General features: G+C 35.7%; 2 protein-coding genes across 5 annotated transcripts; both read left to right on the top strand.

Annotated features, from left to right (window-relative positions):
* Positions 1-5242: 5242 nt before the first annotated feature.
* On the top strand, positions 5243-8894 carry LOC118058137 (F-box/kelch-repeat protein At1g67480). Of its 2 annotated transcripts, none has more exons than XM_035070851.2 (4): positions 5243-5637; positions 6310-6384; positions 6482-7329; positions 8048-8894. In XM_035070851.2, exons 3-4 carry the CDS (start codon positions 6800-6802, stop codon positions 8673-8675), a joined length of 1158 nt encoding a protein of 385 aa, XP_034926742.1. In that variant the 5' UTR covers positions 5243-5637; positions 6310-6384; positions 6482-6799; the 3' UTR covers positions 8676-8894. The 2 variants fall into 2 exon arrangements, with proteins under 2 accessions (XP_034926742.1, XP_034926749.1); XM_035070858.2 differs by having other exon boundaries at positions 5243-5408.
* Positions 8891-13630, top strand: LOC118058124 (nuclear pore complex protein NUP54). Of its 3 annotated transcripts, XR_004689103.2 has the most exons (10): positions 8891-9477; positions 9566-9619; positions 9872-9931; positions 10050-10160; positions 10922-10987; positions 11063-11149; positions 12190-12291; positions 12384-12533; positions 12978-13154; positions 13281-13630. XR_004689103.2 is itself a non-coding variant. In XM_035070827.2 (9 exons), the coding sequence occupies exons 1-9, from the start codon at positions 9028-9030 to the stop codon at positions 13092-13094; spliced, it is 1197 nt and encodes a 398-aa protein (XP_034926718.1). In that variant the 5' UTR covers positions 8891-9027; the 3' UTR covers positions 13095-13630. The 3 variants fall into 3 exon arrangements, 2 of the variants coding, with proteins under 2 accessions (XP_034926718.1, XP_034926730.1); XM_035070827.2 differs by having other exon boundaries at positions 12978-13630; XM_035070839.2 differs by lacking the exon at positions 9872-9931 and having other exon boundaries at positions 12978-13630.
* The last annotated feature ends 2330 nt before the right edge of the window (positions 13631-15960 follow it).

A 15960-nucleotide genomic window follows, 5' to 3' on the forward strand; every position in this document is an offset into this window, starting at 1 on the left:
TGTTATTGTTGATAAGTAATACTATTGATTTTTAAACATAATTGAGTTCATTATCAAGACAGAATCCTAATGATGAAATTGAGGTATATAATTCGTTTGATTCTAGTTTCTGGATGAGTGAGTTTTCATTCTAGAAAGAAGCAATGCTAAACCTACTGCTATGGCTGAAATGGGTGCGCATTTGATACAAATCTCAGTTAAAGAATCTTAAGAAAAGAGTAAACTGTTGAAGCTATTAACAGAAAACTGAGAAACAAAGTGTTACATTATAACCATCCAAGCAGAGTTGCAAAGATTGGATTCTTGTTAACTTCATATACTGCCTCTTTTGAGCTTCATTTGTGAAGAAAATGTTGATTTTCTTAATAGTAGGATGATGTCATATGCCTTCTGTCTGGTCCAGCAGGGCTATGTAATTTCTCTGAGAAGAATCATGATGCTGCTCTTTCATTTGATTTCCGTTTCTGGTATTGACATCCAACTCGTTTTGATTTATAAATTTAAAATTGCATCATGATTTGTTACATATACACATGGATGTATACTATATACACTACATTGAACCATTTTTGTTCTTTCTCTAGGATTTGTCTTCCAGCATAGTTTTAAGAAATGCTGAAACGGATTGTTCTGTTTGGTTGAAAATGTATGATCATTTACCAGTATAATTTTCTGAAGGGAAAATGATACCAGAATAAGCAACTAAATCCCCCTATATGATTCATTGTTTGGATGACCATGGTTTAATTGATGAAACTAGTGGGTTATACATGGTATGAGAAGTAATGACAGTGGAGAACTGTAGACTGAAACATTGGGTGATATGCGATGAAAATTTGTCTAAAATTGATGTAGGGGATGCTTCCCATTTATTTTTGTCAATCTGTGTTTAACCTTTTGTCCATGTTTTGTACGTGGACCTGCTATATTCTTCCTGGCTTCCAGAGTTTTGTCATCTTTGGCAAATCGCTAGTCGAGCTGAACTTGTCTCTCTTTTTTTCCCCATGAAGCTGATATAGGAGGTTATTAAGAGTTTGTAGTTCAAAGCAGATTAGAAGATTTTTGAACCTCTTTCGGGCTGTAAATTGTTACGTGACCTTAAGGTGAGTAAAGTATGTGCTCCCAGCCAACCACAGGTATTTGGTCCAAAAGGTCACCCATAGAATAGGCACAGACAACAGCTGTAAAAGCTGCCCATTATTAGATGAATGTTTCCGGTGTGGCCTCTGTTCAGCTTTTGCTAGATAAGCTCCAAGTTGCCACAGGAATCATCAAGCCACTGGCTGCCTTTGTTTCAATTCCATATCTTGTCTGTGATTATAGTTTAAGCACCAAAATAGGCGTTTAAAAATTTTGAACATGTAAAACACACTGTGCAAGGTTTCTTTAACCGGTAACTCGCTGCAGTTTGCTGCTTAGGGCAGCGTATATTGTCAAGTGTCAGCTATCTACTCGTTTTATTTTTCCCACCGCTTCAAGGAAAAACAAAAGTATAAAGATGCACATTATTGACCTAGTAGGGTTTTTTGCCTGCTTGTGCCACATACAAGGGTTTTACTTGGCTCTACTCACAAAGGATTATTCATCATCAATATTGACTTATTCTTGATTCTATAACTCGAGTGAAATGTTTGACATATTAATTTATGTTGTTTTTTAATGTTTTTTTTTTAATTATATTTTTTTGTTTTGATGTTATTTTTTAATATTATGTTAATTAAAAATTAAATTTTATAATTTTTTTTATTTGTTGTATATAAAGTTATTATAGTTGTATAATTCAAGTCATGGATTATCCAATAAAAATTTCAGTGGAACATGAGTCTAAAAAGAGCATGATTGACAACTCAACAATACTCGTGAGTCGTGAGTGAGATCTCCAGTTTAGAATGAAAGATTAATGCGTGAATTACTATTTCCATGTTGTAACTTGTAACTACTTTGTGATAGTCACACCACTTGTCCCCATTCTCTTCTACTTTTGTTGTTTTTCAGAAAACTTTTTAATTAAATATTTTTGCAAAAAAAACTTTTTACTGCATTAACAAAAACACACCTAGAGTACAGCATGAACATGCCAGCAAAGAGGTAGAAGAGAATGCTTTGGATCATACAGCTATCTTTCATCGTAATAGAGGGGAAAAAACAGGATATAGAGTAGTTAAGGATTAAGTTTTTGTTTGTGATTGTGATTGTTTTTTATATTGAAATATATTAAAATGATATTTTTTTATTTTTTAAAAAATTATTTTTAAAATTAGCGTATTAAAATGATCCAAAATATATAAAAAAATTAATTTTTTAAAAAAAATTATTTTTTTTAACAATATGGATTTCCTCGCGTTTCCTAATGCAATGTATATTAGTTATTTAGGTGCAGGGTATTTTTTATTTTAATATATATTAAAATATATTTCTATATTTTTTATATTAGAACATTAAAATTATAAAAAAATATTAAAAAAATTATTAATTTTATATTTTTCTAAACTAAATATATTTTTAAAATATATTTAAACACAAAAACAGACCGTCTTAGTTATTAGATTAATATAAGATTTACTCTTAAACAAACTTTTGTATCAATTTTGTTTCGTTCGTTAGCTAAATATGAAAAACTTTTTCCCACTTTGGAATTCGAAGAACGTTTTCAAATACAGATTTTTTTTTCTAAATATTTTTATAAGTTTGAAGTTATATATAGCTAAATAGATAATTTAAATATTTTCCGATGATTTTTTCTAAATGTGTTCATTTAGCTTTTTTCCAATAATTATGATAAAATTCCATAGCAATAAACAATTTAGCATCTTTTCATGTAATTTATTGCCTAGAGCGAGCAACAATTATGGATGATAAATTCCAATAATTGATTGTTTGTGCTGGAGGGCGAGGGTGGCTACGGACCAAAGAAGATAAGCTGATTCGCTTATAACCGGACACCTGTCAATGCAGGAATGGAGGTGGATATTTGGTCCTTGGATCTAGTCAAGTGACGGGGTTTCTTAGATATGTGTGCCACGTATCCATCACGCTTTCCGAGTCGAAACTAACCCACTCAATGCTAGCCTCTTTAATTTATCGAAAATGCAAATAAAAATCTGCCCATATTCAGCGGTGTTTTCCCATTCCCATTCCTCCAGACACCATCTGTGTCCCACCAAGATTCAATTTTGAGCGAGACAGCCACTATTCTAGCCGTCAGCTTTTGCCGGACTCCACAGTATTCTGTCCCCGACATACTTATCATCAGCACCACCACTACTGGGTGCGGCCGTATGGACATTAAACTAATATGAAATTGACTTTTTTAAATTAAGTCAGGTTTTGATTCATTAAACCTGATTATATAAGATTGGAGGTGTTTTTTTATGATTGTTTTTAAAAATATTTTTTATTTAAAATAATATTTTTATATTTTAAAAATTATTTTTAATATGAATATATCAATATAATTTAAAAAAAAAAAAATAAAACAAATAAATTTTTTTTACAAACACTTTTATATTATCCAACTTTTTATTTACTAATTTTTTTAAAATCTACCATGAACTAAATCATGGATTAACTTGCGAATCAAGCTGAGTTTTTTTTATTTTTATTTAAATAAAATAAAAATTTTGGTTTGCGGAGAATATTACTTTTTTAATTAATGATAAGAGTATTTTTATTTATGTAATTTTGTGTTGTGTTTTTTGTTTTTAGAGGTGCATCTCATTATTAAAAACAAAAATACCTCCATAACAACCATGGCCATGAAAAGGTAGCAGCCACATACCTCCATAACAAAACCCACACGATACATCCAACGGCTCACATTGCGGGATTGATCCTTGACCAGACACATCAGTGACGTTGGATAGTGCAGGACATGTAAAGAGGGCAACCTCCATTGGCTCCAAAGTCCAACGGTCCATGGATCTCACCGAAATCGACCGTCTTAGCTAACTAGACCACAAATCCTCCTCGTGGTCCATGACATTTACAACACCATGGCATCTCCTGCCCAGGCCCACCACCAATACTTATCTTCCACATCGTTCTACCAAGTACTATTATATATATATTTTTTAAAATTATTTTAGAATCTTTTGACACAAGCTAGAATTAATAATTAACCTTTACCATAGATTGTATTCGGATATTCAGGACATAATTGACGACGGACAAAATTTTGGTTAGAAAAGGATATAAAATTAATATATTTTTTTATGATATTTTTAGAGTTATGTACTTTTTGGAGTTAAGAGATTAATCAAATATAACGATAAAAAATTCATAAAGTATATATATATGGTGAAGGTATTTTAAGGCGTGTATTAATTGAGAATATATTTGTTAAAACTAGTTTCAATTTCTGGATACATCCGACCATATAAATTAAGGTAGTGTTTGTTTAAAACGTTTGTATCTGTATTTTATTTACAACCTATTTAGTAATGGTAAAAAAAGTAGTTTATTGTTCATGGAATCTCATTAATTTTTGTATTTGAAAACGCTGGGGAAAGGAAAGCAACTCCTTGTTGCTTCTTGTGCACAGTATAGCCATGTTTTTTTTTTTCTGCACTGATAATTAAAATGAACAATGTGTTTTTTTTTTAAAAAAACTAGTGTAATGAATTGATTTTCCTTACGCACTGTTCACATAAATGAAACAATAATATATTTTTTTTTGAAAAACTAGTTTAAAGTGAATTAAATTTACTCACGTTAATTTTTATTCAACTTCAATTTTAATTAAATATATTAAATTACTTTTTTATTCAATTTTAATTTTAACAATAGTTTTATCCAAACATATATAAATATCAAACCAATTAACTAAAAATATTTTTTATAAAATAATTTTTTTCAAATTGTAACCATAAAAGTTACTAACAATACCAAAATATCTTAAATAAAAAATTTCGTTGATCTTTAATTATTTTTATTTTAAAAAAAATATTAAATTAATATATTTTTAGATATTTTTATTATTTTTAATATATTGATATAAAAAATATTATTTTAATATATTTATATTTAATTAATAAATATTTTTTAAAAAACATACTCCATTAAATTACCAAACACAGTACATATGCCATGAATGATGTAATAAAATTTAGCGTTATTTAAGAACCCGTGGTCGCAGGACACAGTTTCACACTCGGTGATACAGTAATAAGAGCAAGTCGTCTCCGTGTCCTTTCTTATTTCTTACCTGTAGTCAGTGTGAGTCCGCATGGCAATCTGATCCTGACGTGGTAGCGCCCTATCGGTTTTTATCTTGAAAACTGACAATGCGGGCGTCTCTCCACATAAAAAACCTCATTTTATGCTTCTTTCTCAAGACCAAATCTATCTGTTCTAACCAGCTCCCTTGTCTACTCCCCACGATATATAATTCCCTTTCCTTCCTTCGCCGGGTAAAAATTCTCCCCTCTTCCAGTCCAACACCTGTTTGTACACTTGCTGCACATCTGGTTCAAATTTTCTTGGCTTAGATTAGCGAGCATTTCCCTCTTTTGATCCTGGATTATCCATCCCGTCATGTTTATCTTTTCCTATCTATCTTCTTTCTCCATTATCGTTGCATGTGCTATCTCACACTAGCTAGCTAGCTTCTCTCATGCTGCTCTAAATTACCAAGCTAAGGTAATAACGTGGTTTTTGTGGCCCCATCTGCCCTCTGCATGTCCTGCTTTTGTCGTCTCTCTGTTTAATTCTTTGCTTTCTATCTATTCATGCTCTGTTATTCATCATCTTCTAGCTATTGATTTTGAGCTGTGATTATTTATGCTTCTGCATTCAAGGATGGATATATATTTATATCTGTTCATACTGCTTAAATGTTTTTCTTGTTTGTTATTTTTTCCTTTCATGATGATTGAAGGGTTTGTTACAGTGATTTTGTTGAAATCAGGGCTGCTTCTGATTGCTGTTTCCCCTCCTGGTATAGATGTTTTACCTTGAACTGTTTTGTCGGCAAGTAATTGGTGGGTTGGTTTGTTAAATGTTAAAGATGAAATTTATGCTTCTAGAAGATACATGGATTCGGATAAGGTCTTTGGATTTATGTTAATTGTTTCTTTTTCAGTTCTCTAGTTTTCCGATTATAGGTGATGAAATATGATGTGTGCATTTAACTGCTGCACCGAATTTGAGAGTAAACTTGCTCTATTTAAGTTTTTTCCACCCTTTAAACTGTGGTGGCGTTTGCATTAAGGAGCTTGCTTCCAGGAGCGGATTATTGTAATCTTTTATTCACTATAATAGTTCATGTTCGCTAATTTTTGAATCAACTAATGCTGTTTATACGTGATCCAGGTAATTAATGATCAAATTCAACAACAGTGGAAGTCACAGCAGACTGAGGCTTCCTAGGTTTTATGGCCTTGACTGGTACGTATAAAAAGATATACACATTCGAATTTTGATTCCATGGATGAGTGCTGTGTTTTTATTATTAATTATTGTTTTTTCTCCTCTTCACCTGCAGGGATTTGTGCAATTTGTGAGAGAAGAGACTATTTTAGAGGCGTACAAAATACTCTGCATAAGAGAACTGAGAGAAACTACTACAAGAGAACTTTTGGTATGGAATCAAACTGGACAAAATACAGGAAACCCTTGGCATTTACCGATCAAGTGATTCGATCTGCAACTTCTTTTATGCCTTGGTCCCTTAAAATCCCTATAAGTGATAGCCGTCATGGATTTCTTTGATCAAGTATTCATTGTTTACAAGGTCCTGATAGATTGTACGGAGATATAATGAATTACAAGAATCGTCTCCATCTCGATTCATTTATAGAAAATGCCTGGTTTTGCTAGTAAGAAGGGATTCTTAGACACAAGCATGTCTTTCTTCACTTTGATGACACAAGATAATCCTCCAGTGCATTCAAAGGGCAACCCTGTAGTAGATTCAAGGGTTGCTCATGATATTGATGGCCTCATTGTACCTGGATTGCCCGATGATGTGGCGAAGTATTGCCTTGCACTTGTTCCTCGCCGCTACCTCCCAGCTATGGGTGCTGTTTGCAAGAAATGGAGGTCATTTCTTAAAAGCCAAGAGTTCATCACTGTGCGAAAATTAGCTGGCTTGCTTGAGGAATGGCTATATGTCTTAACTATGGATTCTGAAGGAAAAGAAAGCCACTGGGTGGTTTTGGACCGTTTGGGACACAAACGCCAGCTTCTTCCACCAATGCCTGGTCCTACAAAGGCTGGGTTTGGGGTTGTTGTTCTAAACGGAAAGCTTCTTGTTATGGCTGGTCATTCATTGATTGATGGGACCGGCACTGCATCAGCAGATGTTTATGAATATGATTGCTGCCTCAACAGGTTTGTTTTCTGTCAATCATGGGTCTCTCTCTCAAAATTATCATCAAATCCATTTGGATTTCTCTGAGACTGATATTTCAGCCTAGTGGATATACTGCTAGTTAGTAGGAAAACCTTTTTGTTCCATAGTTCTAAGATCTTAAATTAGGTGGATTCATGAAATGTTTTGCTCACTAGGAAATTCATTTGAAGTCTATAGTCATTTCTGTGATCTTGAGAACCGGGACCTTCCACACACTCGCACACACAGAGATATCAACAGGGTCAGTGATTTTATTGATATTTGAAGAAACTGCCATTTCAAATCCAACAAAACACTTGTACAATTTACAGAACCCTTTTATGTGGTTGCAAATGAGGTACTTCACTGATTGACTGGCCTCCCTTATCAGGTTGTTCTAATTAAAGTAACTGTAGAGCTAGAACGCAACAAAGAAGTTGATAATTCATGTCAGGGTCAAGGGCCTGGCATACATTAAATTTGATTCCAAACACTGCTACAGGCAAAGAATTTCATGTTTGGGCCACCTCTGCAGACTTAAGTCTGAGATTTACCCGTAAATGTGGGCAGGGTCAGGGCGGTTGGCATGTACCTGGTGGGCCAGATGGCCCGGTACCTTCTTTTGCAGTGTTTTGTCTTTGTCCATACATCATTTTTATAATGCAGTAACTTCCTATAGTTGAATTCTTCATCAGAACACTTTCTTTGTCATTGCAGTTGGAGTCAATTGTCAAGAATGAACGTTGCCCGGTATGATTTTGCCTGTGCAGAGGTTAACGGCAAGGTTTATGCTGCTGGGGGACATGGAATGGATGGAGATAGTCTCTCCAGTGTTGAGATGTATGATCCCGACACCAACACATGGACCATGATAGAGAGTCTTCGCCGCCCAAGATGGGGTTGCTTCGCCTGTGGCTTTGACGGCAAGCTTTATGTCATGGGAGGAAGGTCAACCTTCTGCATAGGCAATTCAAGGTCTGTGGACGTCTACAATCCAGAAAGGCACACCTGGTGTGAGATGAAGAATGGCTGTGTGATGGTTACTGCCCATGCTGTTCTGGGAAAGAAACTCTTCTGTATGGAGTGGAAGAACCAGCGGAAACTAGCAATATTCAATCCAGAGGATAGTTCTTGGAGAACGGTAGCTGTTCCATTGACAGGGAGCACAAGTATTGGTTTCCGTTTTGGAATCCTTGATGGGAAACTTCTGTTGTTCTCTCTACAGGAAGAGCCAGGCTATCGAACTCTGCTGTATGATCCTAATGCTTCTCCAGGTTCCGAATGGTGTTCTTCTGAGATAAAGCCTTCTGGATGCTGCTTGTGCAGCGTCACCATCAAGGCATGAAGATGATGCTCTTACAAGGATCGATCTTTAAGTTTATAGTCTTTCTTGTATATGCCTCATGTTTCTCCGTTTTAGTTACACAAGCAGTGTTGTGGAGTTGCTAGCCCTCCACGGCCACACCCAGTTCAAATCTTGACTGCCCAGGGCAACCAAGCAGCCTGTACGCTTCAGTTCAGAAATTAAGAGTAGATAATAATATTAATATCGATGTTTTATTCACTATCTATTAAATTGAAAAAAATTAATTATATATATATTTACACGTATATATCAACCAAAAATATATATAAAACTTGGATTTTTCAATAAAACACTAATCACAAATTATTAAATAAAAAGATTTCGATATCCAATGATCGAGCTACAAGTACTAGAGGGCGCCATCCATTTAAAATTCACAAAATCAATAAAAAACTACTTCTCTCCAACAACAACTACAGTGACAATGTTCGGCACTCCATCTTCCACCCCCGCCTTCGGCACGCCGTCTTCCACCCCGCCATTCGGAACCCCCTCTTCTACTCCCTTATTCGGCACTCCTTCAACGCCAGCTTTCGCTACTGGAGGATTCGGTTCTTCTTTATTCTCTACTCCGCTTGCTTCTCAAACTCAGCAGCAGCAACAAACCTCGCTTTTTCAGCAACCGTCAACTACTGGTTTCGGATTTCAACAGCAACAGAATCTGTTCGCTACGCCGCTTCAAACGACACCGTTCCCTTCTCCTCTTCCTCCTCTTCAATTGAGTACTCAGATGGCACTCGTTGCTCCTCTTCCTTTCTCTCTCGCCGATCGCGACATTCAGGTTTGTTTCCCCCATTTTCTTGGCCTGAACCCTAATCAAGATCATTTTTTATTTAATATGTAGATAAAACTCGGAGTCTTGATTGCAGGCGATTGTGGATGCTTATAAAGAGGACCCTGGGAACCTTAAGTATGCTTTCAAGGTTCTTTTTATTGCCTTGCTTTTCGTTTTCTCTTCCTTTTTAAATGTTTTTTTGACGGCTGTGTGTGTTTGGCTGCATAAAAAGATAAGGAAATAAAATTGTTTCTTATGTGTAGAATTCTGTGGTGTTTTGTTTTCTTGAATTTGAGTTGATAATTTACTTGATTTTTCTTGCTGTTTCAAAATGGTTTGATTAATGAATTAGGGTTTTGGAGCTGACATTGCTGTTGTGTCGGTTATTTTTGTTTGACAGTATTTGTTGTTAAGTGTAACTGACCCGCAGCATAGAGGGAAGCTTGCTGGTGTATCAGACGTGAGTCTACCACTTCTCTTTTAGTTTACTTTTATTGCTACTTTGTTATCTGTTTTTGTTTGTGATTGTCTTTGAGTTTGTGTTTGGCTAATTTTGGTGAATAGTCTGCTTTTGCTAGATCATGTGGGCGGAATCCATGACGAAGCTAGAGGGTATGGAAGGTACAGATAGAGAACGCCTCTGGCCTCAGCTTGTTCAAGGTTTCAAAGATCTTTCACACCGCCTCAAGGTAGTTGTTCTGATTTGAGGCACTGGTGTATGATATGAATTGGATTTGCTATTTAGCAGTCTGTCTTGTGAGTGATTAACAGCTGGCCATCCACTTCTTTAAGATTTATAAGCATCAAAATTGAAGGAGTTTTGCAAGTTAGAGGTTAGAGGGTCATGTCTTTTAGATTTTTTTTTTTACCTTCCTTAACGTGGTTAGTGATAGTTATAATTTGATATGGTCTACCAAGATTTTCCTATCAAGAATATGATCTGTATTTCATGGAGCTCCTTTGTCCTTTGTGACTTGAAGAGGATTTTGAGTTCAAATAATTTAAAAGTTGGTTTAAGGTTCTGTGATTGGTTTCTACCTACCAATATCAATCAATGATTGTATACCTATTTATACGCTGGATAATGCAGAAAAATTAGGTAAACAGATGTTGAAACACAAATTTCCTGTAGAAAAGGCTAAAGTAGCTCAAGAGATGTTTCTGTGAAGGAGAACTGACATGGACCATCATTTTAATGACTGTTAGTGCGAGGTCATGCATTTATATATCAAGAATGTGTAGTCTAATTCATGCTGGATTAGGTGGCCTACATTTCCCCACTGCAGATTGCAATTCCTTGTAAAAGGCAAATGCAACTGAAAACATTTAAGGTTTTATCTTGGAAGGTTTTGTGCTTTGTGCACTTTTCCTTGCAATCAGATTTTTCTGCTAATGGACTGTGCTAACTGAATTTTCTGACATTGTAATGCTTTTTGCTAATTTGATGCAGCTCCAAGATGAAGTAATTGTTTCAGATGCAGAGAGATTGCGAATGACCCAAAGCAACATAAAAATGGTACTGTCTGCCTGCTTTCCACTTTACACATCATGTTTTCTGGATACTGTTTTGACGTGCAAGTATTCTTTTCAGCTTCAAAGGCATTTTCAAGCTGTGGCTCTTCCAAGGATTGAAAGAATGAGACAGAAAGAGCAAAGTCTCCAGAGGCATCTTTTAAGGGTGAGAACAATTGCTTTCTCTCCACCCTCTGAATCACAAAATTAAATTTATTTTTTCCATGTGGTTTGTATGGTTGTCATTTTCTGAATAGTCGTTATCATAGACAGTGCACAGTTGTGAGATAAGCTTTCAGAATTTGAAATTCCATTTTAGCTTTTACATTTATTTTACATTCAATGGGAGAATGCATTTTGGTATCTTTTCACTATTTTCATTTCAACCCTGAGTTCTGTGCATAAAATAGTTGCATGACACCTGTATATCAAAGTCAGTATGCACTAGACAGGACAAATTTAGGAAAGATTAAGGTTTTTTTCTTTCCCTAGATTCATTGGAGCAGGCTGTTTGGTGAACTTTTTTTTTTTTTTTTTGCATTAGACACTATTTGTTTTCCTGGAACTGCCCTTTTATCCATAATCTTCTTAAGAAATCCTATTGATTTGGATGCACAACTCCATGCCACTGTTCTGCTCACAAGTTTTATGTGAATTGGTAGACGATTAACATTGCATCAATAGTTGCTACAAGATTTAAAATGTCAAGTGAATTGTAACTTAGTCCATGTAGTTTAATGAAATTAAATAATTGGTCCTTGAGGTTTCAAAAAGTATTGTTTGATCCTTTTGTTTTTAAATCCATAAATAACTTAGTCCTCAGTCAATTCAACCTTCTTCTTTTTTCTGTAAAATTTCATTTTTTTCCCTTTTTTTTGAAAAATAGAAAAAAGAATATAGATGAGATTATAAAATTTGATTGGAAAAGAGTGTATGTTGGAACAAAAAAACTACTAAAAAGACGATGCTCAACTTTGGTCATTTTTTATACTGAAGGGAATTGGTTCCAATAAACTTCAGGGACTAAGTTATATTTAATTCAAAATTGTTCAAATTGAAAAGACAAGGTCAAAAGTGATATTTTAATCCAACTGTGGAGTTCATAATGCCTGTTTCTGCTCCAGAGCATTACCGTATAGGAAATTTATGCATTCAATTCGTGATAACTTGTTCTAACATCTACTTTCTCCTATCATATGCCTTAAGGTGATGAGAATAATGGAGGCATTGGAGGGTAAGGGTTTCCGATTGCCCTTAACAAAAGCGGAAGCTGAGTTGGCTGAGAAGTTAGATGCAATAATTAGACAGGTATGTGTTTCCTGTCCTCTCTCATCTGTACACTATTCATTATCACTTAACCTGCATCAGGGGATGATATTAACGAGTAGATGCCATTTCAGCTAAAAGGATCTGGTGCAGAACTTTCTAGGAGGGTTCAAAACCTCCTCACTGTATCTCGTGTTCAAGAAAATGGAATCGGTGCCGGAGGTTCTCTTTATCTTCCAGGATCAACCAAAATACATGAACAAAGTCTTGCTGATATGCAGGAGGTAAGAGGGGGACAAGTGAGAATTCATGTGGGGATATAGACGTTACTTTATTAGTTATGGTTCTTCTTGCAAAGCTCGCTGTTTCTTTCTCTTTACCCAGTGATGCGTCAACAACATGACATTGTAACATTTAGTGCCTGTTTGTTTTAGGTTGCACATCTAAAAGCATTTTACGTTTCAACCTCATTGCCAGACCAACCCTTAGCTGGAGGGAAAATATTAATTACCAGCCTTCAAAAAGTACTAATTGTTAATAACAATAAAAATAAAGAAGGAATGGATCTGCAGTGATACTGTTTTTTAATGCGGAGAAGAGTATTATTTTTCTAATTTGATGAATTATATGGCCCTATAAAGTTTGCAATTACAATTATAATACTCCTGGTTTGATCCTCATAGTATTTTTACATGTAATAGATAACAAGTGACTGGTTTTGTGGGCAGGTTTTACAACAGCAGACTGAAGCTATTGCAAGGCTTGGCAATGTGTTGAAGCGAGACATCAGGGATATGGAAATTATGATGGCCGAGGGCACAGAAATGACAGAACAATTGAGCTAGAGATACGAGGAGCCCTGCTGATTAATCCCTTGACAAGCTGCAATTTTGTCACTGGTTCAGGTAGCAAGTGATCTGTGATTAATACAGTTCAACTCTGACCAGAGTTGTCATAAACCATCCTCAAATTCTCTCCCTCCATCTTCACTATCCCCTCCTCATCAATCCTTGATGGCTTAAATTTGCTAGGGGGACTGTTTGTGAGATCATCATCAGGAGTGATGGTGTCATCACCAAATGGATCATGTCAACTGCCACTCAATCCTCCAGGGGGAATCCCAACGCCTGCTTATGCCCGCAAAAACATGTTTGGTTAGCCTGACAACAGCACATATAGTAACTCCATAATCTAACTGGAAATTAGACCTGACCAGATCGACAGTTGATGAAAACCTTCATCCCATCGAAAAAACAGTTAGATGAATTGTGAATGCAGAAAAACATCACTTTAACAAGATAAGAGTAGAAGATAGAGAGCTCCTAGCATCTAATGAACTGATATAGATAATGCTCGCTCATTATTTGCCATTTCTTTCTTATTATCCGTCCACACACAACAGGAACATGCAATCCTTACTGCAAAGACATGAAATAATTTGAAGGGAGACATCCTAGAAGAGATAGCTAATCTCACATACTTGGGTACTTCGAATTTATCACGGAATCAATTGACTGGAAAGATTCCTGACAAGATTGGAAGCCTACATCTGTTAGAAACTGATGATCTCTCAAACAATCATCTTTCAGGCCTTATTCCTCCGAGCTTGTCTTCCATGACTTTCTTGAATCACCTGAATCAGTCCTCCAATAACTTATCAGGACCAATTCCAAACCTTCGATGATCCATCTATATATATGACTTTGCGGGTCTCCATTACCAACCAAATGTTCAACACCTGGTAATGAAGCACCAGAAATCAAGAATGATGAGGTCAAGGAAGAAGATGATTGTGAAATGCCGTGGGGTTTCGGGTTGTTTATGGGACATTATATCCAGTTCATAGACGAAATGAAAGAAAAAAATCAATGTGGCCATTCCTTGATCGCTGAACAACATATATCCTGGTGTCAACTTCATTACCTACTCATAATGCAAGTCCAATAACTCTTGCTCCCTTTTCTATTTGATAATAACCTGAGCTTTGGCTCCATATCAATGCATTCTTGAAGGCCTCGGTCAACTCCAGGACCACCACGGTAGATCAATCCTTCTTTCAGTCGTCATACCTTTGCCAAGAAATTAAATTGGATCGGTAGCTAGTCGAATAGTACTGTGTATAAAAAAAATGTTATTAATTCTGTACCATGAACTCAACATGGTGTTTGTCCAAACCATCAAGCAAATGAGAATCTGCAGAAATTATAGCAAATTCAGAGGACTAGGGTAGGAAGATTCCCTTTGCTTTCATAAAGTCCAAACCACCAAGCAAATGAGAATCTGCAAAAATGGTAGCAAATTCAGAGGACTAGGGCAGGGAAGGTTCACTTTGCTTCCATGTAGTCTAGACTAGACAGATTTAAAAAGACATCATCATAAAACCCATGTCACCTAATTCCTTGATGATGTTCACTGAAAGTTCAATTGTCATTTGTTATATTCACTCTAGTTTTTTCGTTTGCTGAAATCAAAGATTAGACAACCTATTTTTATCTTCTCTACAGCTATTTAAATGATTTATTTTCTTTTTTCCCTGACCTTTTGTTTTCTTTTTTCTTTTTCTAGATGCATTTGTTCTTTTCAAAACCATTCTTTAGGTTTAGCATATCAAAGATGCCTGGTAGATTGCTGTGATTAATCAAAGATTACAAGTAAACTGTAGATAATTGAATATACAATAAGAAGAACAGAGAAGATGTGTGGTTGAAAGATTCAAGTGCACTTGAGCGAAAAGAATGAGCACGAAGTCCCACTTGTTTCCATCTTAAATAGAATCAGGACCTCCAAATCTGAAAAACAATTTACTTTCTGGACCAATTCCCATGAACATTGGCCACGAGATGTCATTGTCGGAAAAACAAGATATTTCTCAAAACTTCTTGAACGGCAGCATTCCGCCATCCATGAGTAGAATGGCAAATTTAAGTTTTCTTCACCTGTCAAGCAATCATCTATCTGGAGCACTACCTACCAACTGGCAGGCTTTGCAAGGTCTGACGGTGATAGATCTATCCTGTAACAATCTATCTGGCAGGATTCCTAGCTCCATGTGGCTATCATCGTCTCTAATCTGGCTAGAGTTGAGAAATAACAATCTTTATGGTGAGCTTTCCTCAACCTTACAGAATTGCACAGGCCTGTTTGCACTTGATCTTGGAGGAAATAAATTCTTTGGGGCCATACCAAATCTGTTCGCTAAAAACCCTATATTTAAGAGCCAATATGTTGGTTGGAAATATTCCTGAAACTGTGTGTTACCTCTCCAGTGTACACATTTTGGACCTTGCACTTAATAATTTATCAGGGCCCATCCCCAAATGTCTTCGCAATTTAACTGTCTTGAAATTGCCAGGATTACTTTTCAAATTTCTACTATCAACCCTGCATGTGCCATGCTCTAGTCATGCAGAATTGAATGTGGAAGGTAGGCTCGTTGAATATACAAGCATAATTTATCTGGTAAATAACATAGACCTGTCATGCAACAATCTGTCGGGAGTGATACCAGAGGAGATAACAAATCTATCAACTTTGGTGACCCTGAATTTGTCCTGGAACCAGCTAACGGGTATGATACCAGAGAATATTGGAAGCATGAAGCAGATAGAAGATCCTGACCTCTCATCTAACCATCATTCTGGCCTTATTCCTCCAAGCATGACTTCATTGACTTTTTTGAAAAACTTGAATCTGTCGTTCAACAATTTGTCT

This window comes from Populus alba, chromosome 8, assembly GCF_005239225.2.
Source record: "Populus alba chromosome 8, ASM523922v2, whole genome shotgun sequence".
Lineage (NCBI taxonomy): Eukaryota > Viridiplantae > Streptophyta > Magnoliopsida > Malpighiales > Salicaceae > Populus > Populus alba.

Coding starts and splice junctions, on each gene's coding strand:
- LOC118058137 (XM_035070851.2), top strand. CDS start 6,800: ATGCCTGGTTTTGCTAGTAAGAAGGGATTCTTAGACACAAGCATGTCT. Junction 7,330..8,047: donor TATGATTGCTGCCTCAACAG/GTTTGTTTTCTG, acceptor TTGTCATTGCAG/TTGGAGTCAATTGTCAAGAA.
- LOC118058124 (XM_035070827.2), top strand. CDS start 9,028: ATGATCGAGCTACAAGTACTAGAGGGCGCCATCCATTTAAAATTCACA. Junction 9,620..9,871: donor ACCTTAAGTATGCTTTCAAG/GTTCTTTTTATT, acceptor TTTGTTTGACAG/TATTTGTTGTTAAGTGTAAC. Junction 11,150..12,189: donor TCCAGAGGCATCTTTTAAGG/GTGAGAACAATT, acceptor ATATGCCTTAAG/GTGATGAGAATAATGGAGGC.